We start from the raw sequence: 25800 nt of genomic DNA on the forward strand, positions 1-25800 counted from the left end.
GATTATAATCGAAGAGAATTCTCTTGGAAGATAATGCGGTCTACATTTGATTGTGAGGAATTCTAAATCAGGTGAACAGAAGGATTTGAGTTCCTGTATGTTTCCTTCATCACACCATGTCCCGTTAGTCATGAGGCATACGCCCCCGCCACTCTTCTTACCAGAGAGATGTTTGTTTCTGTCGGCGCGATGCGTGGAGAAACCCGTTGGCTGCACCGCATCGGATAGCGTCTTCCCAGTGAGCCATGTTTCCGTGAAGCAGAGAACGTTGCAGTCTCTGATGTCCCTCTGGAATGCCACCCTTTCTCGGATTTCGTCAACCTTGTTGTCAAGAGACTGGACATTGGCAAGAAGAATGCTGGGAAGTGGTGCGCGATGTGCCCTTTTTCGGAGTCTGACCAGAACACTGATCTTATATTCAGTAGTTCTCCTCGACTGTATGTAATGAAACCTAAGATGACCTGGGGTACTAATGTAAGAAATAACACGTAAAAAAACAAAAAACTGCATAGTTTCCTAGGAACGCGAAGTGAGGCGGCCATCTCAGTCGGCGCCGGAAGTTAGAGTGGTTGGCTGTTGTCGTTGTATTGCTGGTTCGACCACAGGTAGGAGCAAGGAGAGGGACGGAAGCTATACTGTTACACTGGCAATACTAAAGTTGTTATGCAGGTGAATGAGGACCCAAAAGCGACTTGGCGAAAACAGAGTCTTTAATCCAGTAAAGTAACTTTACAATCAAAAGGCATAATTCTACTCGTAATGACGAGAACAGACTGGAGACTTGATCAAGAACTGCAGGTTGCCTCGGGAAGGCACTTGAACGTAGCAGACTCAGACACCTGCTCACCACGCAGCATCTGAGGGAAACACGACACGACAGGGCGATACATAGACACAGCACGGTGAACAATAGACAAGGATCCGACAGGGCAGGAACGGAAAACAAGGAGAGAAATAGGGACTCTAATCAGGGAAAAGGATCGGGAACAGGTGTGGGAAGACTAAATGATTGATTAGGGGAATAGGAACAGCTGGGAGCAGGAACGGAACGATAGAGAGAAGAGAGAGAGGAAGGGAGAGAGAAAAAGGGGAACGAACCTAAAAAGACCAGCAGGGGGAAAATGAACAGAGGGAAAAGCAAAATGACAAGACAATCTAAGACAAAACATGACAGTACCCCCCACTCACCGAGCGCCTCCTGGCGCACTCGAGAGGAATCCTGGCGGCAACGGAGGAAATCATCAATAAGTGAACGGTCCAGCACGTCCCGAGACGGAACCCAACTCCTCTCCTCAGGACCGTAACCCTCCCAATCCACTAAGTATTGGTGACCCCGTCCCCGAGAACGCATGTCCATGATCCTACGTACCTTGTAAATAGGTGCGCTCTCGACAAGGACGGGAGGGGGAGGGAAGACGAACGGGGGTGCGAAAAAGGGCTTGACACAGGAGACATGGAAGACAGGATGGACGCGACGAAGATGTCGCGGAAGAAGCAGTCGCACAGCGACAGGATTGACGACCTGGGAGACACGGAACGGACCAATGAACCGCGGAGTCAACTTACGAGAAGCTGTCGTAAGAGGAAGGTTGCGAGTGGAAAGCCACACTCTCTGGCCGCAACAATACCTTGGACTCTTAATCCTGCGTTTATTGGCGGCTCTCACAGTCTGTGCCCTGTAACGGCAAAGTGCAGACCTCACCCTCCTCCAGGTGCGCTCACAACGTTGGACAAACGCTTGAGCGGAGGGAACGCTGGACTCGGCAAGCTGGGATGAGAACAGAGGAGGCTGGTAACCCAGACTACTCTGAAACGGAGATAACCCGGTAGCAGACGAAGGAAGCGAGTTGTGAGCGTATTCTGCCCAGGGGAGCTGTTCTGCCCAAGACGCAGGGTTTCTGAAAGAAAGGCTGCGTAGTATGCGACCAATCGTCTGATTGGCCCTCTCTGCTTGACCGTTAGACTGGGGATGAAACCCGGAAGAGAGACTGACGGACGCACCAATCAAACGACAGAACTCCCTCCAAAACTGTGACGTGAATTGCGGGCCTGTCTGAAACGGCGTCTAACGGGAGGCCATGAATTCTGAACACATTCTCGATGATGATTTGTGCCGTCTCCTTAGCGGAAGGAAGTTTAGCGAGGGGAATGAAATGTGCCGCCTTAGAGAACCTATCGACAACCGTAAGAATCACAGTCTTCCCCGCAGACAAAGGCAGACCGGTAATGAAGTCTAGGGCGATGTGAGACCATGGTCGAGAAGGAATGGGGAGCGGTCTGAGACGACCGGCAGGAGGAGAGTTACCCGACTTAGTCTGCGCGCAGTCCGAACAAGCGGCCACGAAACGGCGCGTGTCACGCTCCTGAGTCGGCCACCAAAAGCGCTGGCGAATAGACGCAAGAGTGCCTCGAACACCGGGATGACCAGCTAACTTGGCAGAGTGAGCCCACTGAAGAACAGCCAGACGAGTGGAAACAGGAACGAAAAGGAGGTTACTAGGACAAGCGCGCGGCGACGCAGTGTGCGTGAGTGCTTGCTTAACCTGTCTTTCAATTCCCCAGACTGTCAACCCGACAACACGCCCATAAGGAAGAATCCCCTCGGGATCAGTAGAAGCCACAGAAGAACTAAACAGACGGGATAAGGCATCAAGCTTGGTGTTTTTGCTACCCGGACGGTAAGAAATCACAAACTCGAAACGAGCGAAAAACAACGCCCAACGAGCTTGACGGGCATTAAGTCGTTTGGCAGAACGGATGTACTCAAGGTTCTTATGGTCTGTCCAAACGACAAAAGGAACGGTCGCCCCCTCCAACCACTGTCGCCATTCGCCTAGGGATAAGCGGATGGCGAGCAGTTCGCGGTTACCCACATCATAGTTGCGCTCAGATGGCGACAGGCGATGAGAAAAATAAGCGCAAGGATGAACCTTATCGTCAGACTGGAAGCGCTGGGATAGAATGGCTCCCACGCCTACCTCTGAAGCGTCAACCTCGACAATGAATTGTCTAGTGACGTCAGGAGTAACGAGGATAGGAGCGGACGTAAAAACGTTCTTTTAGAAGATCAAAAGCTCCCTGGGCGGAACCGGACCACTTAAAACACGTCTTGACAGAAGTAAGAGCTGTGAGAGGGGCAGCAACTTGACCGAAATTACGAATGAAACGCCGATAGAAATTAGCGAAACCTAAAAAGCGCTGCAACTCGACACGTGACCTTGGAACGGGCCAATCACTGACAGCTTGGACCTTAGCGGAATCCATCTGAATGCCTTCAGCGGAAATAACGGAACCGAGAAAAGTAACGGAGGAGACATGAAAAGAGCACTTCTCAGCCTTCACGTAGAGACAATTCTCTAAAAGGCGCTGTAGAACACGTCGAACGTGCTGAACATGAATCTCGAGTGACGGTGAAAAAATCAGGATATCGTCAAGATAGACAAAAACAAAGATGTTCAGCATGTCTCTCAGAACATCATTAACTAATGCCTGAAAAACAGCTGGCGCATTGGCGAGACCAAACGGCAGAACCCGGTACTCAAAATGCCCTAACGGAGTGTTAAACGCCGTTTTCCACTCGTCCCCCTCTCTGATGCGCACGAGATGGTAAGCGTTACGAAGGTCCAACTTAGTAAAGCACCTGGCTCCCTGCAGAATCTCGAAGGCTGATGACATAAGGGGAAGCGGATAACGATTCTTAACCGTTATGTCATTCAGCCCTCGATAATCCACGCAGGGGCGCAGAGTACCGTCCTTCTTCTTAACAAAAAGAACCCCGCCCCGGCCGGAGAGGAAGAAGGCACTATGGTACCGGCGTCAAGAGACACAGATAAATAATCCTCGAGAGCCTTACGTTCGGGAGCCGACAGAGAGTATAGTCTACCCCGAGGAGGAGTGGTCCCCGGAAGGAGATCAATACTACAATCATACGACCGGTGAGGAGGAAGGGAGTTGGCTCGGGACCGACTGAAGACCGTGCGCAGATCATGATATTCCTCCGGCACTCCTGTCAAATCGCCAGGTTCCTCCTGAGAAGTGGGGACAGAAGAAATGGGAGGGATGGCAGACATTAAACACTTCACATGACAAGAAACGTTCCAGGATAGGATAGAATTACTAGACCAATTAATAGAAGGATTATGACATACTAGCCAGGGATGACCCAAAACAACAGGTGTAAAAGGTGAACGAAAAATCAAAAAAGAAATAGTCTCACTGTGGTTACCAGATACTGTGAGAGTTAAAGGTAGTGTCTCCAATCTGATACTGGGAAGATGACTACCATCTAAGGCAAACATGGGCGTAGGCTTGTCTAACTGTCTGAAAGGAATGTCATGTTTCCGAGCCCATGCTTCGTCCATGAAACAACCCTCAGCCCCAGAGTCAATCAAGGCACTGCATGTAGCACCCGAACCGGTCCAGCGTAGATGGACCGACATAGTAGTACAGGATCTAGATGAAGAGACCTGAGTAGTAGCGCTCACCAGTAGCCCTCCGCTTACTGATGAGCTCTGGCCTTTACTGGACATGAATTGACAAAATGTCCATCAAATCCGCAATAGAGGCACAGGCGGTTGGTGATCCTCCGTTCCCTCTCCTTGGTCGAGATGCGAATACCTCCCAGCTGCATGGGCTCAGTCTCTGAGCCAGAGGAGGGAGATGGTTGCGATGCGGAGCAGGGAAACACCGTTGACGCGAGCTCTCTTCCACGAGCTTGGTGACGAAGATCTACCCGTCGTTCTATGCGGATGGCGAGAGCAATCAAAGAGTCCACACTGGAAGGAACCTCCCGAGAGAGAATCTCATCTTTGACCACTGCGTGGAGTCCCTCCAGAAAACGAGCGAGCAGCGCCGGCTCGTTCCAGTCACTAGAGGCAGCAAGAGTGCGAAACTCTATAGAGTAATCCGTTATGGATCGATCACCTTGGCATAGGGAAGCCAGGGCCCTAGAAGCCTCCCTACCAAAAACTGAACGGTCAAAAACCCGAATCATCTCCTCTTTAAAGTTCTGGTAATTGTTTGAACAATCAGCCCTTGCCTCCCAGATAGCTGTGCCCCACTCTCGAGCCCGGCCAGTAAGGAGTGAAATGACGTAAGCAACCCGAGCTCTCTCGCTAGAGTATGTGTTGGGTTGGAGAGAGAACACAATATCACACTGGGTGAGAAAGGAGCGGCACTCCATGGGCTGCCCGGAGTAGCAAGGTGGGTTATTAACCCTAGGTTCCGGAGGCTCGGCAGGCCAGGAAGTAACAGGTGGCACGAGACGAAGACTCTGGAACTGTCCAGAGAGGTCGGAAACCTGAGCGGCCAGGTTCTCCACGGCATGGCGAGCAGCAGACAATTCCTGCTCGTGTCTGCCGAGCATGGCTCCCTGGATCTCGACGGCAGTGTTACGAGCATCTGTAGTCGCTGGGTCCATTCTTTGGTCGGATCCTTCTGTTATGCAGGTGAATGAGGACCCAAAAGCGACTTGGCGAAAACAGAGTCTTTAATCCAGTAAAGTAACTTTACAATCAAAAGGCATAATTCTACTCGTAATGACGAGAACAGACTGGAGACTTGATCAAGAACTGCAGGTTGCCTCGGGAAGGCACTTGAACGTAGCAGACTCAGACACCTGCTCACCACGCAGCATCTGAGGGAAACACGATACGACAGGGCGATACATCGACACAGCACGGTGAACAATAGACAAGGATCCGACAGGGCAGGAACGGAAAACAAGGAGAGAAATAGGGACTCTAATCAGGGAAAAGGATCGGGAACAGGTGTGGGAAGACTAAATGATTGATTAGGGGAATAGGAACAGCTGGGAGCAGGAACGGAACGATAGAGAGAAGAGAGAGAGGAAGGGAGAGAGAAAAAGGGGAACGAACCTAAAAAGACCAGCAGGGGGAAAATGAACAGAGGGAAAAGCAAAATGACAAGACAATCTAAGACAAAACATGACAAAAGTGCCTATAAGATATTCCAATAGTCAAAGGTATATGAAATACAAATGGTATAGAGAGAAATAGTCCTATAATTCCTATAATAACTACAACCTAAAACTTTTTATCTGGGAATATTGAAGACTCATGTTAAAAGGAACCACCAGCTTTCATATGTTCTCATGTTCTGAGCAAGGAACTTAAACGTTAGCTTTCTTACATGGCACATATTTACTTTCTTCTCCAACACTTTGTTTTTGTATTATTTAAACCAAATAGAACAAGTTTCATTATTTATTTGAGGCTAAATTGATTTTATTGATGTATTATATTAAGTTAAAATAAGTGTTCATTCAGTATTGTTGTAATTGTCATCATTACAAACAAAAGAAAAAAAATGTAATCGGCCGATTAATCGGCATCCGGGTTTTTTGTCCTCCAACAACCGGTATCGGTGTTGAAAAATCATAATCGGTCGACCTCTACACCAGAGCCCAAACAGCATGTCCTAATGAGTTAGTCCGAAGGGGATTAATCAATACATTTCTGTCCATTATCTAATGAATAACAACATTGCAGCAGGAAAGTGACCACAGCTCTTATAGACAAAAAACACCAGATGAGAGGAAGGTGACCACAGCTCTTATAGACAAAAAACACCAGATGAGAGGAAGGTGACCATAGCTCTTATAGACAAAAAACACCAGATGAGAGGAAGGTGACCACAGCTCTTATAGACAAAAAACACCAGATGAGAGGAAGGTGACCACAGCTCTTATAGACAAAAACACCTGATGAGAGGAAGGTGACCACAGCTCTTATAGACAAAAAACACCTGATGAGAGGAAGGTGACCACAGCTCTTATAGACAAAAAGCACCTGATGAGAGGAAGGTGACCACAGCTCTTATAGACAAAAAGCACCTCATGAGAGGAAGGTGACCACAGCTCTTATAGACAAAAAACACCAGATGAGAGGAAGGTGACCACAGCTCTTATAGACAAAAAGCACCTGATGAGAGGAAGGTGACCACAGCTCTTATAGACAAAAACACCAGATGAGAGGAAGGTGACCACAGCTCTTATAGACAAAAAGCACCTGATGAGAGGAAGGTGACCACAGCTCTTATAGACAAAAAGCACCTGATGAGAGGAAGGTGACCACAGCTCTTATAGACAAAAACACCAGATGAGAGGAAGGTGACCACAGCTCTTATAGACAAAAAGCACCTGATGAGAGGAAGGTAACCACAGCTCTTATAGACAAAAAACACCAGATGAGAGGAAGGTGACCACAGCTCTTATAGACAAAAAGCACCTGATGAGAGGAAGGTGACCACAGCTCTTATAGACAAAAAACACCAGATGAGAGGAAGGTGACCACAGCTCTTATAGACAAAAAACACCAGATGAGAGGAAGGTGACCACAGCTCTTATAGACAAAAAACACCAGATGAGAGGAAGGTGACCACAGCTCTTATAGACAAAAAACACCTGATGAGAGGAAGGTGACCACAGCTCTTATAGACAAAAAGCACCTGATGAGAGGAAGGTGACCACAGCTCTGAAAGACAAAAAGCACCTAATGAGAGGAAGGTGACCACAGCTCTTATAGACAAAAAACACCAGATGAGAGGAAGGTGACCACAGCTCTTATAGACAAAAAGCACCTGATGAGAGGAAGGTGACCACAGCTCTTATAGACAAAAAACACCAGATGAGAGGAAGGTGACCACAGCTCTTATAGACAAAAAACACCAGATGAGAGGAAGGTGACCACAGCTCTTATAGACAAAAAACACCAGATGAGAGGAAGGTGACCACAGCTCTTATAGACAAAAAACACCTGATGAGAGGAAGGTGACCACAGCTCTTATAGACAAAAAACACCAGATGAGAGGAAGGTGACCACAGCTCTTATAGACAAAAAGCACCTGATGAGAGGAAGGTGACCACAGCCCTTATAGACAAAAAACACCAGATGAGAGGAAGGTGACCACAGCTCTTATAGACAAAAAACACCAGATGAGAGGAAGGTGACCACAGCTCTTATAGACAAAAAACACCAGATGAGAGGAAGGTGACCACAGCTCTTATAGACAAAAAACACCAGATGAGAGGAAGGTGACCACAGCTCTTATAGACAAAAAGCACCTGATGAGAGGAAGGTGACCACAGCTCTTATAGACAAAAAGCACCTGATGAGAGGAAGGTGACCACAGCTCTTATAGACAAAAAGCACCTGATGAGAGGAAGGTGACCACAGCTCTTATAGACAAAAAGCACCTGATGAGAGGAAGGTGACCACAGCTCTTATAGACAAAAAACACCAGATGAGAGGAAGGTGACCACAGCTCTTATAGACAAAAAACACCAGATGAGAGGAAGGTGACCACAGCTCTTATAGACAAAAAACACCAGATGAGAGGAAGGTGACCACAGCTCTTATAGACAAAAAACACCAGATGAGAGGAAGGTGACCACAGCTCTTATAGACAAAAAGCACCTGATGAGAGGAAGGTGACCACAGCTCTTATAGACAAAAAACACCAGATGAGAGGAAGGTGACCACAGCTCTTATAGACAAAAAACACCAGATGAGAGGAAGGTGACCACAGCTCTTATAGACATAAAACACCTGATGAGAGGAAGGTGACCACAGCTCTTATAGACAAAAAGCACCAGATGAGAGGAAGGTGACCACAGCTCTTATAGACATAAAACACCTGATGACAGGAAGGTGACCACAGCTCTTATAGACAAAAAACACCAGATGAGAGGAAGGTGACCACAGCTCTTATAAACAAAAAACACCAGATGAGAGGAAGGTGACCACAGCTCTTATAAACAAAAAACACCAGATGAGAGGAAGGTGACCACAGCTCTTATAGACATAAAACACCTGATGAGAGGAAGGTGACCACAGCTCTTATAGACAAAAAACACCAGATGAGAGGAAAGTGAAAACATCTTCTCTACATAAAGACTTCTATGGTTGCTGTGGGAGCAGTGGGGTAATTTCTCAGTTATGACAGCCTTATGACCTGGTAGAGTAGGTGCACTTAGGGATATTAGTGTGGTCAAGGACCATAAGAGGACCGTACAGTGCATGTGACATGTTTTCCTGATCAATGTTTTACTGACAGCAAGACTGTCCACTCCAGAGCCTGAGACCCAAGATGGTGTGATCTCAGACGTAGCTCATTGGAGCATACTGATGAGAGGATGAGGGAGGGGCAGGGAGAGAGAATATGTCTTCTGTTCCACGGTCTGTCGGAGTTCAGAAGAGAAGCCAGTGTATATTTTACGAGCAGGGGTCGCCGCTGTCCACAAATAAAGCTCTGCTCAGCCATGACCTGCCACAATACTCAGGCCTGCCCTGTGCTCTGTGATCTCACCTCAGTTACATAAGTGCATGTCAGATGGCTAGATGGAATATGTGGACCTGACTGCACTGAGAAAGAGAAGGTCTTCTCGGAAATACATTACAGCAATAAGCTTGTTGGGAAACTGAACAGAAAGGACCCCAGCAGCTCATTTTCTAGTTCCAGTTTTCCTGATAACATTTTGCTTTGTTGCCTTCAGAAACTATTCATACACCTTGACTTATTGCAAAATGTGTTGTGTTACAGGCAGAATTCACAATGGGTTCAATAAAACTAAACTTCTCAACCATCTACGCACAATAGCCCATAATGACAAAGTGAAAACATGTTTTTAGAAATGTTAGCAAATTTCTTGAAAACGAAATACAGAAATATCTCATTAACATCACATAGGATCACCTATGACAGCGATTACAGCTGTGAGTCTTTCTGGGTAAATCCCTAAGTGTAAATAAGAACGTCTTAACTGACTTGCCTAGTTAAATAAAGGTAAATAATGAAAAAAAGAAAGTGCTTTACACACCTGGATTATACAATATTTGCACATTACTTAAGTGAAAACTTTAACTAGGCCACTCAACATTAAAATGTTGTCTTAGTAAGCAACTCCATTGTATATTTGGCCTTGTGTTTTACGTTATTGTCCTGCTGAAAGGTGAATTAGTCTCCCAGTGTCTGTTGGAAAGAAGACTGAACCAGGTTTTCCTCTAGGATTTTGCCTGTGCTTGTTCTATTCAGTTTCTTTTTATCCTAAAAAACTCTAGTCCTTGCCAATGACATGATGCAGCCACCACCATGCTTGAAAATATGAAGAGTGGTACTTAGTGATGTGTTTGATTTGCCCCAAACATAACACTTTTTATTCAGGACATAAAGTTAATTTCTTTGCCACATTTTTTGCAGTTGTACTTTAGGGCCTTATTACAAACAGGATGCAGGTTTTGGAATAATTGTATTCTGTCTTTTCGCTCTGTCAATTCAGTTAGTATTGTGGAGTAACTACAATGTAGATCCTATAACAGTCATTAAAATCTGTAACAATTTTTTATTATATCTTTTTATTTATTTACTTTTACCCAATTGGTAGTCTTGGCCCATCACTGCCACTCCCGTACAGACTCAGGAGAGGCGAAGGTCGAGAGCCATGAGTCCTCCAAAATACAACCCTGCCAAGCCGCACTGCTTGCTTAACCCAGAATCCAGCCGTACCAATGTGTCAGAGGAAACACAATACAACTGGCCACTAGTGTCACCTTGCAGGTGCCCAGCCCGCCACAAGGAGTCGCTAGAGCGCGATGGGCCAAACCCACCCCTAACCCAGATGATGCTGGGCCAATTGTGTGCCGCCTCATGGGTCTCCTGGTCACGGCCGGCCTGGGATCAAACCCGGGGCTGTAGTGACGCCTCAAGCACTGTGATGCAGTGCTTGAGACCACTGCGCCACGCTGGAGGCATTACTCTGTAACTGTTTCCTTCCTCTCCGGCAACTAAGTTAGGAAGGACGCCTGTATCTTTGTAGTGACTGGGTGCATTGATACACCATCCAAAGTATAATTAATAACTTCACCATGCTCAAAAAATATTCAATGTCTGTTTTTTTTAGTTGAACCCATCTACCAATCGGTGCCCTTCTTTGCGAGGAGTTGAAAAACCTCCCTGGTCTTTGTGGTAAAATTTGTGTTTGAAATTCACTGCTAGACTGATATTCACTTTCAGATCATTTTATGTGTGGGATACAGAAATGAGGTAGTCATAACAAAATCATGTTAAAGACCATTATTGCTCACAGAGTGAGTCCATGCCACTTATGTGATTTGTTAAGCACATTTGTATTGCCATAACACAGGGGTTGAATATGTCATGTTTTGTCTTAGATTGTCTTGTCATTTTGCTTTTCCCTCTTCGTTTTCCCCCTGCTGGTCTTTTTAGGTTCGTTCTCCTCTTTTTCTCTCTCCCTTCCTCTCTCTCTTCTCTCTATCGTTCCGTTCCTGCTCCCAGCTGTTCCTATTCCCCTAATCAATCATTTAGTCTTCCCACACCTGTTCCTTATCTTTTCCCCTGATTAGAGTCCCTATTTCTTCCCTTGTTTTCCGTTCCTGTCCTGTCGGATCCTTGTCTATTGTTCACCGTGCTGTGTCTGTGTTTCGCCCTGTCGTGTCGTGTTTCCCTCAGATGCTGCGTGGAGAGCAGGTGTCTGAGTCTGCTAGGTTCAAGTGCCTTCCCGAGGCAACCTGCAGTTCTTGATCGAGTCTCCAGTCTGTTCTCGTCATTACGAGTGGAATTATGTCTTATGTTTGTAGAATTACTTTACTGGATTAAAGACTCTGTTTTCGCCAAGTCGCTTTTGGGTCCTCATTCACCTGCATGACAGAATACTTAATCACTCAAGACATTTCAACATTTAATTTTTAATTAATTTGTTACATAAAAAAAACATTGGACAATTCCTTTTATTGTGTGTAGGGGGTATTGTACGAAGGCCAGTAACAAAAACATCATTCCACTTTGACATTGTGTGTAGGGGTTATTGTACGAAGGCCAGTAACAAAAACATTATTCCACTTTGACATTGTGTGTAGGAGGTATTGTACGAAGGCCAGTAACAAAAACATCATTCCACTTTGACATTGTGTGTAGGGGTTATTGTACGAAGGCCAGTAACAAAAACATCATTCCACTTTGACATTGTGTGTAGGAGGTATCGTACGAAGGTCAGTAACAAAAACATCACAATTGAATCCATTTTAAATTCAGGCCCCTTGAATTTGGTTTATACATTGTATAAAAAATAAAAACTGAAACATCACATTTACATAATTATTCAACCTTTGCTGAAGTACCTTTGGCAGCGATTACAACCTCAAGTCTTCTGGAGTATGACGCTACAAGCTTGGCACACCTGTATTTGGTGGGTTTCTCCCATTATTCTCTGCAGATCCTCTCAAGCTCTGTGAGGTTGAATGGGGAGCGTGGCTGCACAGCTATTTACAGATCTCTCCAGAGATGTTTGATTGGGTTCAAGTCCAGGCTCTGGCTGGGCCACTCATGGACATTCAGAGACTTGTCCCGAAGCCACTCCTGGGTTGTCTTGGCTGTGTGCTTAGGGTCATTGTCCTGTTGCCCCAGTCTGACGTCCTGAGCGCTCTGGAGCAGGTTTTTATCAAGGATCTCTCTGTAAGTTGCTCCGTTTATCTTTCTCTCCCAGTCCCTCTCCCAGTCCCTGCCATTGAAAAACACCCCACAGCATGATGCTGTCACCACCATTCTTCACCGTAGGAATGTGCCAGGTTTCCTCCAGACGTGATGCTTGGCCTTTAGGCCAAAGAGTTCAATCTTGGTTTCATCAGACCAGATAATCTTGTTTCTCATGGTCTGAAAGTCTTTAGATGCCTTTTGGCAAATTCCAAGCAGACTGTCATGTGCCTTTCACTGAGGAATGACTTCCGTCTGGCCAATCTACCATAAAGGCCTGATTGGATTGATGCAGAGATGGTTGTCCTTCTGGAAGGTCCTCCCATCTCCACAGAGGAACTCTGGAGCTTTGTCAGAGTGACCACGGCCCTTCTCCTCCCCGATTGATCAGTTTGGCTGGGTGGCCAGCTCTAGGAAGAGTCTTGGTGGTTCCAAACTTCTTCCATTTAAGAATGATGGAGGCCACTGTGTTCTTGGGGACCTTCAATAATGCAGAAATCTTTTGGTACCCTTCCCCAGATCTGTGCCTCGACACAATCATCTCAGAGCTCTACGGACAATTCCTTCACCCACATGGCTTGGTTTTTGCTCTGACATGCACTGTCACCTCTGGGACCTTATATAGACAAGTGTTTGCCTTTCCAAATCATGTCCAATCAATTGAATTTACCACAGGTGGACTCCAATCAAGGCATAGAAACATCTCAGGGATGATAAATAGAAACAAGATGCACCTGAGCTCAATTTCAACTCATTGCAAAGGGTCTGAATACTTATGTAAATGAGGTGTTTCTGTTTTTTATTTGTAATACATTTCCCAAAATAAAATTTAAAAAACTGTTTTCCCTTTGTCATTGATGAGGGGGAAAAACAATTATTTAATCCATTTTAAAATACGGCTGTAATGTAACAAAATGTGGAAAAAGTCAAGGGGTCCGATTACTTTCCGAATGAACTGCATGTCAATGCTACAGTATTCACACCCCTCGACTTTAAAATGTAAATGAGCCACCATGACTCAGATGTGCACCTTCCCTTTGGACAGTCACTCAGTGGGCCATTACTACACCCTTCCTCCTCTTTTCTGCTAGATTTACCAGGATGAGGCACAGCGGTCTGGCCATAAAATCATTCATATCTGGCACAGTGCCAGAGGCAGAGCTTTCCCCTGTCACCTCAATTAGCACCCAGTAAGCTCTGCAGGGAGGGACTGCCAAAGCATACAAGAGATACCTGCAAACAAGAGTTACACTACAGTGCACTACTCTGTTACCAATATCTACACTTTCTTTGTGCTTATTAATGTCACATCCACTGATCATGAAGATTAAATATTAATTACTATAACATGCCTGGTTGTGGGCAGTTTTATCTGATGGGGGGGGGGGGGGTGGCATTTAGGGCCCTTAACCCCACCTGTCATGTTGACTGTTTTCTACACTGTTAAAATGTCTATCTCATGATGTGCTGAACCTGCTGATGAGCATTGGGATATTAAATGCTTCTGACCTTTGACTTCTGTCACGTTCTGACCTTTATTTCCTTTGTTTTGTATTTATTTAGTATGGTCAGGGCGTGAGTTGGGGTGGGCAGTCTATGTTTGTTTTTCTATGATTTGGGGATTTGTATGTTTCGGCCTAGTATGGTTCTCAATCAGAGGCAGGTGTCATTAGTTGTCTTTGATTAAGAATAATACTTAGGTAGCCTGGGTTGCACTGTTTGTTTGTGGGTGATTGTCTATGTTGATTGTTTGTGTCATCACAGTTCTCATTTAGCTTCACGGTCGTTATTTGTTTATTGTTTTGTATAGTGTGTTTCAGTGTTCAGTGTTTTCTTTAAATTTCATCATGAACACATACCACGCTGCATTTTGGTCCTCCGATCCTTCTCGCCTCTCCTCTTCAGATGAAGATGAGGGCGACCGTGACACTATCATCCTTTTTTGCAGACTATATGACAGTGTAAGACGTTCCCTAAAGAACAAAGACCAGACAAGGTTGACAAACTGTGCAAATAATTTACGTTTTCTTCCGAAACGCAAAATCCACCAATTCTTCACATTTGTGTTTTTTCACTAGAAATGATTGCTTATGGGTACCTTAATGTGTGTGTAAAATATTACTGTTCTCCTGTTTTTTTATTCATAGATTTTTAGATGCTATATATCCATTCTTTAGATGGAATGAAATGTTCGTATCCTATATATTTGACCGTGACATGCCGTTGTCTCACCAAGCTATCTTAAGCCCAATGGACTAACTGTAAGTCAATATGGATAAGAGCATCTACTAAATTACAAAAATGTCTAATGGAAATGTTTTACCTACAGAACTAATTTTACTGTACTGTTTATACTGCTGTCACAAATGTACAGTTCTTTATTCAAAATGTTTTTTTTTTTTACATTTGACTGTGTATAACCTATCAGTACTACTCATTTCTCTGAGAGTGAGGCAGATATTGTTCAGCAAAATACAATTATTATTTATCTCTGAAATGAAACCATCAAGTGATAGATTTCAAACAAATGCATGTCTGTCATTGAACAACCCCATACCATGAGTAGATAGTGAAAAAACACACCAATCTCTTTCATAAGTTCTTCATACAATAAAAGTGAATATTTCAACAATTTATTTATTTTTTTATTATATAGCGTTTTGTAGTGGTGGAAAAAGTACCCAATTTTCATACTTGAGTAAAAGTAAAGAAAATGAGTCAAGTAAAAGTGAAAGTCCACCAGTAAAATATTACTTGAGTTAAGTCTAAAAGTATTTGGTTTTAAATATACAGTGCCTTGCGAAAGTATTCGGCCCCCTTGAACTTTGCGACCTTTGGCCACATTTCAGGCTTCAAACATAAAGATATAAAACTGTATTTTTTTGTGAAGAATCAACAACAAGTGGGACACAATCATGAAGTGGAATGACATTTATGGTATATTTCAAACCTTTTTAACAAATTAAAAAGTCAAAAATTGGGCGTGCAAAATTATTCAGCCCCCTTAAGTTAATACTTTGTAGCGCCACCTTTTGCTGCGATTACAGCTGTAAGTCGCTTGGGGTATGTCTCTATCAGTTTTGCACATCGAGAGACTGACATATTTTCCCATTCCTCCTTGCAAAACAGCTCGAGTTCAGTGAGGTTGGATGGAGAGCATTTGTGAACAGCAGTTTTCAGTTCTTTCCACAGATTCTCGATTGGATTCAGGTCTGGACTTTGACTTGGCCGTTCTAACACCTGGATATGTTTATTTTTGAACCATTACATTGTAGATTTTGCTTTATGTTTTGGATCATTGTCTTTTGACAAATCTTAGTCTCAGGTTTTGCAGACTCCATCAGGTTCTTCCAGAATCAAATCAAATCAAATTTATTTATTGTTGTACATCAGCTGATATCTCAAAGTGCTACAGAAACCCAGCCTAAAACCCCAAACAGCAAACAATCTCAGGTAGGAAAAACTCCCTAGAAAGGCCAAAACCTTAGAGAGGAACCGGGCTATGTGGGGTGGCCAGTCCTCTTCTGGCTCGGGTAGAGATTATAACAGAAAATGACCAAGATGTTCTTCATAAATGACCAGCATGGTTAAGGCAGAACAGTTGAAACTGGAGCAGCAGCACAGTCAGGTGGCTCCAAGGAGCCATCATCAGGTAGTCCTGGGGCACGGTCAAGGTCCTTTAGAGAGAGCATATGTGGGGTGGCCAGTCCTCTTCTGGCTGTGCCGGGTGGAGATTATAACAGAACGTGGCCAAGATGTTCAAATGTTCATAAATGACCAGCATGGTTGAATAATAGTAAGGCAGAAAGAAACTGGAGCAGGAGCATGGCCAGGTGGACTGGGGACAAAGGAGTCCTCATGTCAGGTAGTCCTGGGACATGGTCCTAGGGCCCAGGCCAACTGTTTGTCATCATGTCAGGTAGTCCTGGGGCATGGTTCTAGGGCTCAGGTCCTCGAGAGAGAGAAAGAAGGAGAGAAGGGAGTGATAGGGCTGTGTATTTGCTCCATCCATCTTCCCATCAATTTTAACCATCTTCCCTGTCCCTGCTGAAGAAAAGCAGGCCCAAACATATGTTTGACGTTTTGCATTGTTGCCAAAAAAAGTTCAATTTTGGTTTCATCTGACCAGAGCACCTTCTTCCACATGTTTGGTGTGTCTCCTAGGTGGCTTGTGGCAAACTTTAAACGACACTTTTTATGGATATCTTTAAGAAATGGCTTTCTTCTTGCCACTCTTCCATAAAGGCCAGATTTGTGCAATATACGACTGATTGTTGTCCTATGGACAGAGTCTCTCACCTCAGCTGTAGATCTCTGCAGTTCATCCAGAGTGATCATGGGCCTCTTGGCTGCATCTCTGATCAGTCTTCTCCTTGTATGAGCTGAAAGTTTAGAGGGACGGCCAGGTCTTGGTAGATTTGCAGTGGTCTGATACTCCTTCCATTTCAATATTATCACTTGCACAGTGTATCCAAATCCGGCTTTAAACTTCTTCACAACAGTATCTCGGATCTGCCTGGTGTGTTCCTTGTTCTTCATGATGCTCTCTGCGCTTTTAACGGACCTCTGAGACTATCACAGTGCAGGTGCATTTATACGGAGACTTGATTACACACAGGTGGATTGTATTTATCATCATTAGTCATTTAGGTCAACATTGGATCATTCAGAGATCCTCACTGAACTTCTGGAGAGAGTTTGCTGCACTGAAAGTAAAGGGGCTGAATAATTTTGCACGCCAAATATTTCAGTTTTTGATTTGTTAAAAAAGTTTGAAATATCCAATAAATGTCGTTCCACTTCATGAATGTGTCCCACTTGTTGTTGATTCTTCACCAACAAATACAGTTTTATATCTTTATGTTTGAAGCCTGAAATGTGGCAAAAGGTCGCAAAGTTCAAGGGGGCCGAATACTTTCGCAAGGCACTGTACGTAAGTATCAAAATTAAATATAATTGCTAAAATATACTTAAGTAAATGTGACGGCTTTCTTTAGGTGAAGTAGAGGTGGACCAAAATGCAGCGTGGTGGTTATTCATGTTCTGTCACTGTTCATGAATCCACTGCCTCCCTCTCTCTTTCTCTTTCTCTCTCTCTCTCTCTCTCTCTCTCTCTCTCTCTCTCTCTCTCTCTCTCTCTCTCTCTCTCTCTCTCTCTCTCTCTCTCTCTCTCTCTCTCTCTCTCTCTCTCCCGTGTTTGTGTGGGCGTGGTTCCCAATCTCGGCCTGATTGTCTGCGCCAGCTGGAACCACTTATCTTCCCTTTATATGTTCTGTAACCAGTGTTTCTTGTTGTCAGATCGGTGTTACTTCCCTGAGGTTGTGTTGTTACTTCCCTGAGGTTGTGTCGTTACTTCCCTGAGGTTGTGTCGTGTGTCAGTGCTCATCTCTCGAGAACATCTCCAGCACAGGTCGGGCAGTACAAGCCATTGCGACGCAGGTATCCCAGCTGACCCAACAATTACAACATCTGAGGGGTTCCGCTGCGCCACCTACACCGGCAGTTCAACCCGCCCCGCCAGAGCCGGATTCCCAGCTAGAGCCACGGCTACCGACACCAGAGGGTTATTCAGATGATCCTGACCATTGCAGAGCTTTTCTTACGAGATGTTCCATGCATTTCTCGTTGCAGCCACGGACCTTCAACCGTGAACAGTCTAAGGTAGCATTCGTACTCACACTGCTATCAGGCAAAGCGGCTCTTTGGGGAATGGCGGTGTGGGCGAACCAGGACCCATGCTGCACCTCTTTCCAGACACTCTCCGAGGAGATGAGAAGGGTTTTCGATCGGGCCGTGGCGGGTAGAGAGGTGGCCAGACTACTCGCTGACCTTCGCCAAGGAGACCGTTCCGTATCGGAATACTCCATCCAATTCCGCACTCTGGCCGCAGAGTGTCAGTGGAACGAGGAGGCGCAGTGGGACATGTTCCTCCATGGGCTGGAGGACCGGATCCAGAAGGAGATTTATGTTCTGGACCTTCCCAGGAGTTTAAATGGACTAGTGGAACTAGCCTTGAGGGTCGACGCTCGTCTGAGTCGTATTGGCCGCCGAGCATGCCCTAACAGACCGTATAACGACACGGAGGGCTGGCATGCCAGCGGCGGGAACACGGCCAGTTCAGCCTCCGCTCACGAACCCATGCAGCTGGGGAGAGCTCGCCTCTCTCGGGAAGAGAGGAGAGGCGGAGATCCCAAGGACTCTGTCTCTACTGTGGTAGAGCGGGCCATTTTATCCACTCCTGCCCGGTAAAAGATCAGGCCCGGTAGTAAGCATGAGGCTACTATCGGGTGGTGTCACCACAGAGAAGACCTCATCATCTACTCTCCTCCCGGTAAGACTAAGATGGGCCACCCACACGCACGACACCCAAGCCTTACTGGACTCAGGAGCAGAGGGTAATTTCATGGACACCAAGCTCGCTCACAAACTCCAGATTCCTATCAACTCACTCACGCACAAGATATCCATCAACGCTCTCAATGGTCAAGAACTCCCCAACATTTCTCACACCACTGAACCTATCACACTCATCACTTCTGGCAATCACACTGAGACACTATCATTTCTACTCATGGACTCACCCCTTGCACCATTAGTTCTCGGCCACCCTTGGCTCACCCAACACAACCCCAGAGTTGACCGGGTTCATAAATCTATATCCATGTGGAGTAACAAGTGTCTTGAGTCCTGTTTAGTGTCTGCTTGTTCATCTGTGTCTGATTCTGTGTTTCTAGAGGCGGTGGATTTGTCTAACGTGCCCGTTGAATACCTTGACCTGAAGGAGGTGTTCAGTAAGTCCCGTGCTGCTTCTCTTCCTCCGCATCGTCCCTATGACTGTGCAATAGACTTATTGCCAGGTGAGTCTCCGCCTAAAGGCAAGTTATATTCACTCTCTGTTCCGGAGAGGGAGGCTATGGAGAGATACATCTCTGATTCTCTGGCATCTGGATTCATTCGTCCTTCCTCTTCTCCAGCGGGGGCGGGGTTCTTCTTTGTGGGGAAGAAGGACGGATCTCTGCGTCCTTGCGTTGATTACCGTGGGATTAATAACATCACAGTGAAGAATACCTATCCCTTACCGTTGATGTCCTCAGCCTTTGAAAGGTTACAGGGAGCATCCGTGTTCACTAAGTTGGATTTACGTAATGCATATCATTTGGTTCGCATAAGGGGGGAGGACGAATGGAAGACCGCGTTTAACACCCCCAGAGGGCACTTCGAATATTTGGTGTTGAACAAATCAAATATATTTGAGATTCTTCAAAGGTGCCACCCTTTGCCTTGATGACAGCTTTGCACACTTTTGGCATTCTCTCAACCAGCTTCACCTGGAATGCTTTTCCAACAGTCTTGAAGGAGTTCCCACATATGCTGAGCACTTGTTGGCTGCTTTTCCTTCATACTGTGGCCCAACTCATCCCAAACCATCTCAATTGGGTTGAGGTCGGATGATTGTGGAGGCCAGGTAACCACCATACTCTAATTAAATTCCCACTCTCCCCACTACATATGGCAGAAAGGTAGGCCTCACTTGAAGCCTGATCAGGAGTTAATGTCCCTTTGAGTGACATCGGCAGAAGCTTTGAGCCAAAATGTGGAGACGAAGTGTCGGTTAAGGTTAGAGTTAGGGACAGGGTTACAGATAAGGTTGAGCTGGGAGTTTATATGAAGTTAGGGTTGAGGCTAGGTTTAGGGTTGAGCCGGGAGTTGATATGAAGTTAACGTTAGGATTGAGGCGAGGCTGAGGGTTGAGCTGCAATGTGGACATGAAGCTAGGGTTAATGCCTCAACCCTAGACACACTAGCCACCCCTCAGAGTCTGGTTCCTCTCTAGGTTTCTTCCTAGGTTCCTGCCTTTCTATGGAGCTTTTCCTAGCCACCGTGCTTCTACATCTGCATTGCATGCTCTTCTGGGTTTTAGGCTAGGTTTCTGTACAAACATCTGCTGATGTAAAAATGGCTTTATAAATAAATGTGATAGATTGCCATAACTCTAACCTTAATCCAATTAACAATTAATTAATTTGCCCCTCTCCCCACTACATGGCAGAAAGTTAGGCCTCGCTTGAAGCCTGAACTAGAGTTAATGTGCTTTTGAGTGACATTGGCAGAATGATTGAGGCTAGAAACAAAATTCACGCATGGGATCGTTCAACAGACACTACTGATGAACCCAAGCCTATATCTGACCATGTGAAATTAACTCTTCACATTGAATACTTGGTCCTACAGAGAACAAGGCATTTCTCTCCATAGAAATTACCTACACCCCTCACATAATCATAAAGCTCTGTTAACTGCGATTGAGATAGCTAATCGTCCTTGCATGCAACCAATCGTGACCTTATAGGGATGCCCTGTGTTGTGGTTCAGCTTCCTGTGGCAAAAGGAAGTGTTTTAATTCATCCTCAACATGGTCCTTCATTCTCTCCCTGCAGTTACACAAAAACACTGTCTTCCATCCTCTGTGGAACGGTCAATTCTTAACGTAAAGACTTGAAACTCAGGGCATCATTAAAGAGTGTCCCCAGGAGGCTGTACATTTAATCCTATGATTACAGAAAGTGACATAATAGGGAGTCATATGGGCAGTTTCAAAGGGTTAAAAAGGTTGAATCTTCCCAAATTGTACATATTTGTAACTAGGGGACCTGGCATATGAAAGTCAATCGACCCAAAATAATGTTTCACCACCATTGGACACAATGGTCTTGCAAGTCAGAAACTAAGAGCATTGTTATGAATTCCTGAATGAATTCAGAAGAGGATATTGGTATTTTTTCTTTCTTTTTTAAAACTTGAAACTGTCTGTCTGTCTGTCTGTCTGTCTGTCTGTCTGTCTGTCTGTCTGTCTGTCTGTCTGTCTGTCTGTCTGTCTGTCTGTCTGTCTGTCTGTCTGTCTGTCTGTCTGTCTGTCTGTCTGTCTGTCTGTCTGTCTGTCTGTCTGTCTGTCTGTCTAACTGCTGGCCTGCCTGCCTGTCTGTCTGTCAGTCTATCGGCCTGTCTGTGGGAGAGTGGAGGGAGAGATAAGAGGAGGGAGAGGCAGGGGAGAAGAGAGGAGGGATGGGGATAGAGAGAATGGAATGGGGGGAGGAGGGGGGATGGAGGGATGGGGATAAAAGATGAGGGAAGGGGAGAGAGATGGGGATAGAAGGAGGATGATGGAGGGATGGGGATAGAGAGGAGGGGATGGAGGGATGGGGATAGAGAGGAGGGGATGGAGGGATGGGGATAGAGAGGAGGGGGATGGAGGGATGGGGATAGAGAGGAGATGGAGGGATGGGGATAGGAGGATGGAGGGATGGGGATAGAGAGGAGGGGGATGGAGGGATGGGGATATGGAGGGATGGGGATAGGAGGGGATGGAGGGATGGGGATAGAGAGGAGGGGGATGGAGGGATGGGGATGGGGATAGAGGAGGATGGGGATGGGGATAGAGAGGAGGGGGATGGAGGGATGGGGATAGAGAGAGGAGGGGGATGGAGGGATGGGGATAGAGAGGAGGGGGATGGAGGGATGGGGATAGAGAGGAGGGGATGGAGGGATGGGGATGGATGGGGATGGGGATAGAGAGGAGGGGGATGGAGGGAGGGATGGGGATAGGGATGGGGATAGGAGGGGGGATGGAGGGATGGGGATAGAGAGGAGGGGGATGGAGGGATGGGGATAGAGAGGAGGGGATGGAGGGATGGGGAGAGGAGGGGGATGGAGGGATGGGGATAGAGAGGAGGGGGATGGAGGGATGGGGATAGAGAGGAGGGGGATGGAGGGATGGGGATAGAGAGGAGGGGGATGGAGGGATGGGGATAGAGAGGAGGGGGATGGAGGGATGGGGATAGAGAGGAGGGGGATGGAGGGATGGGGAGGAGGGGGATGGAGGGATGGGGATAGAGAGGAGGGGGATGGGAGGGATGGGGAAAGGAGGGGGATGGAGGGATGGGGATAGGGGGATGGAGGGAAAAAAGCAATCATCTGCTATGGGGATAAAATGGGGATATATATTAAATTAGATAAAGGAGGGAGAGATAATGAAAAAAAGCAATCATCTGCTATGATAAAATATATATATTAAATTAGATCACAAATGTGACCACCACGATATGTATATGCCACAAGCATCATGGATTCAATGTATTGAAAATGAAGGCACATAAACTAGACCCTTTAAACATTAGATACAACAAAATACAATATTTTAAAAATATTTTTAAAATGAATTAATGTATTTGAAGAGGTTATACAATTTTTCACATTTGTGTTTTTACACCAGCAATTATTGCTTATGGGTCCCTTCATGTGTGTTTAAAATATTACTGTTCTCAGATGTTTTTATTTTTGGTTTGCAAAATGCTATGTATCCTTTGTTTAGCTGGAATGGAATGTTGCTATCCTGTATATTTGACTGTGACAGGTGGTTGTCTCACCAAGCTCTATCTACTATCTACTACTATTATCTATCTACTATCTATCTACTGTAAATCCCTCTGAATAAGAGCATCTGCTAAATGACTCAAATGTCCAATGTATAGACCTCATATTACTCTATTGAATTATTATTTTATTTTTAGAAATATAGTTATTTGTTACATTTGACTGTGTAAAACCTAGTAGTACTACTTCTTCCTCTCAGAGTGAGGCGGATATTTAAAACAAAAACATGATTATTTGTCTCTCTGAAATGAAACCGTCAAGTGATAGATTTGAAACATACTGATTAGATTGTGGAAAAAAACACACCAATGTATTTCAGAATTTCTTTAAAAAATAAAAGCAAATTTTACAGACAAATTTGGAATGAAACTCTCTTAGTTTTTAAGCTGTTGAATACAGACTTCTGGTGCCAAATTTGTCAGGAAAAGGACACCTTGGAGATTTCTGCTTGTGATCTTGTGACCATTTTGAGAAATCATATGAAACTTCTCTGAATCATACTAGACACCCTAATATATTGCTTATTTGTTGATAAGTACAACTTGAACTTCTCTAAAACCTTTAAAGTACCAAAATATTTTTCTCACTATTGTGACTGATGAGATTAAATGGGCTAAAGGCTGTTAGGTACATCTAGAAATAAGACCTCATTCTTACGCAGTCAAAAAAGAAGAAGTGAAGAACAACTGCTTTAAACACTTACTCTTGGGGTGGAAGAGGACAGTTCCTACTAATAAAAAAATAGTGATTTGGATCAGGGAATATTTTGTTTGCAGGAAATAAGAACGAAGTGGTGTGTCTGCTCCTGTGATATTACATACAGTATAACTGCTGTATTTAATAAACGGATACCTTTCTGAGTATGCATCACATTTCATTCCAACAGACTATAGCTCATCCCACAGTTCCAAATCCATTTTGGACTTCAGAACTGTGTCATGGCAGTCAACCTATCCCGAGTGAATTCTCTTGCACAATAAAACAATATGCCCCAATGAGCAACAGACCTCTCTCGATCAAGTCCCCATGACAATTCAATGGAACTCAAGAGAAGTCATGTTGAATAACAGAATGCAGTATCAATTCATGAGTTGTACTGTATTTCAGCTATCATCCTCCATTTCTCATGAACTGAAAAACTCATTTTCAATATAAACCAGATTAGTCAACAAAACATCACAGCGTTCTCTCTGGGACAGATTATGGTTTGTCATGATCAGAAAGAGGACCAGATGACCTTTCGCCTGCACCTGAGACAACAAGGACAATATGGAATACCTGAAGATACAGATGTTGCACAAACATGCAATAATACACATGTGTTTATGATAGGCTTTTGAACAATCATAGCCAGCATTTGTATCGACACTTGTCTAACATCAATGTGTCCCTTCATTGCATATACAAGGAAGATACAGTACGTCTTCACAGCAAAGTATTCACCTCCCTACAATGGGTGGGGATAAACTCCTTATGCTTACTTTGCAAAGCGCCTTGTGATACTATTGCAATTTCAAAGACAACTGCCTGCTGCATAACATAACACTGATATGCCTGGATCGGAGCAAAACATTACCATTGGAAATAATTGCTCAATTTAGAACATCTTTACTCCAAATTCTATACTCTGATACTCATTAGTGTTGCAAGAAGCAGGACTTTTAAAAAGGGGGTAGAGGTGGTTAATTAAAACGAGGTAAATAACTTTCCCGCAAGATGGATACTCTCACTGACAAAGTGCAAGGGGGTTATTTTTCATAATCATCTATCCTCCACCTCACCATCACCATTGCTATTGTTCTCGCCTGTTGTAGCACTACCGGTCAGTGAGTTGTAGAGATTACTGAGTCCAAAGGCTAACTAAGTACGGGTATTTATCAACAGACCAGAAATCTCACAACTATTTCCTCACTCATTGACTGCAGTATACTGATCTCATTATGGCAGATTAACGCTGGGAAATGGAATAGACATCGCACTGTGGTCCCAGTCTGACACTGGTGCACAGTGGTACAGTCCACTAGTGTCAGACTGAGGTTCAGAAAGCGCTCATGACCATCAACATACAATATCATATATGGATGCCATTATAAATAGAACGCAACATAAATATTTAAACCCTGAGAAAATATTCCAACCGGTAAAAACATGAATGTTACTCACCTTATACATGCATCCGTATAATCAGAGTTTGCAACCCTTTAAAGCAAACGACAAAACAACACAATTCATGTATTGTAATTTTATAACATTGCATGGGTTTGACTGCATATGAAATTGACATTTTGTTTAAATATTTTGTCGACAACCGTAATTGAAAGTTGTAAAATAGATAGAATGCAAGCCGGTTGTGCAAAAATGTAATAACACAGACACTTTGACATTGCAATAGGCTTACCATACCTTCATTCCAACTCCCGGTTCTGGAATTTGTCGAGTAATATTAGAATGATGACCATTGCAAGGGCACAAGGAATCACACCATTACGTCTTCCCTCTCAGAAGCTCTCTGTGTATTTGCAGAATGAGCATAACGCAACGTACAAGTCACCCTGGACCAATCAGCAAATAACCTGAGGTACGGTTATCTTTACCAGCCAATCGCCTTTTCAATTGTCGCATAGTAGGCGTTTTAAACTATCCTTAGACACGCGCACGTCTTGATACGGGCAACCCGCCGTGCACTATCGATATTTAATTTAGATATTGGGAATTTATGAAACGCTGTTTCAGCATTTTTAAAAATTAAGATGTTAACTTGATTATGTTGCAACATGTTTAGGGGTGAACATGAAACTAGTGCACAGTGCCCAGGTGAGTTATATCCCAGTAGGTTATGATTTAATTTTAGCCGAACACAGA

The 25800-nt window shown here is 44.7% G+C and overlaps 1 protein-coding gene across 5 annotated transcripts in view; it reads right to left on the reverse strand.

Moving 5' to 3' along the window:
* LOC124047846 (E3 ubiquitin-protein ligase RNF34-like) overlaps positions 1-25464 on the reverse strand; it is a 41788-nt gene extending 16324 nt beyond the window's left edge. For 3 of the 5 annotated variants that reach the window (XM_046368169.1, XM_046368167.1, XM_046368165.1), the window contains exons 1-2: positions 25342-25463; positions 25102-25137 (exon numbers count right to left, since the gene is read on the reverse strand). In XM_046368169.1, the coding sequence (XP_046224125.1) occupies positions 25102-25110 (9 nt within the window). In that variant the 5' untranslated portion in view covers positions 25111-25137; positions 25342-25463. Of the gene's footprint in view, positions 1-25101; positions 25138-25336 lie in introns of all 5 variants that reach the window. The other 2 variants (XM_046368168.1, XM_046368166.1) reach the window with 2 other exon arrangements.
* Between the last annotated feature and the right edge of the window lie 336 nt (positions 25465-25800).

This window comes from Oncorhynchus gorbuscha, linkage group LG11, assembly GCF_021184085.1.
Source record: "Oncorhynchus gorbuscha isolate QuinsamMale2020 ecotype Even-year linkage group LG11, OgorEven_v1.0, whole genome shotgun sequence".
NCBI lineage: Eukaryota > Metazoa > Chordata > Actinopteri > Salmoniformes > Salmonidae > Oncorhynchus > Oncorhynchus gorbuscha.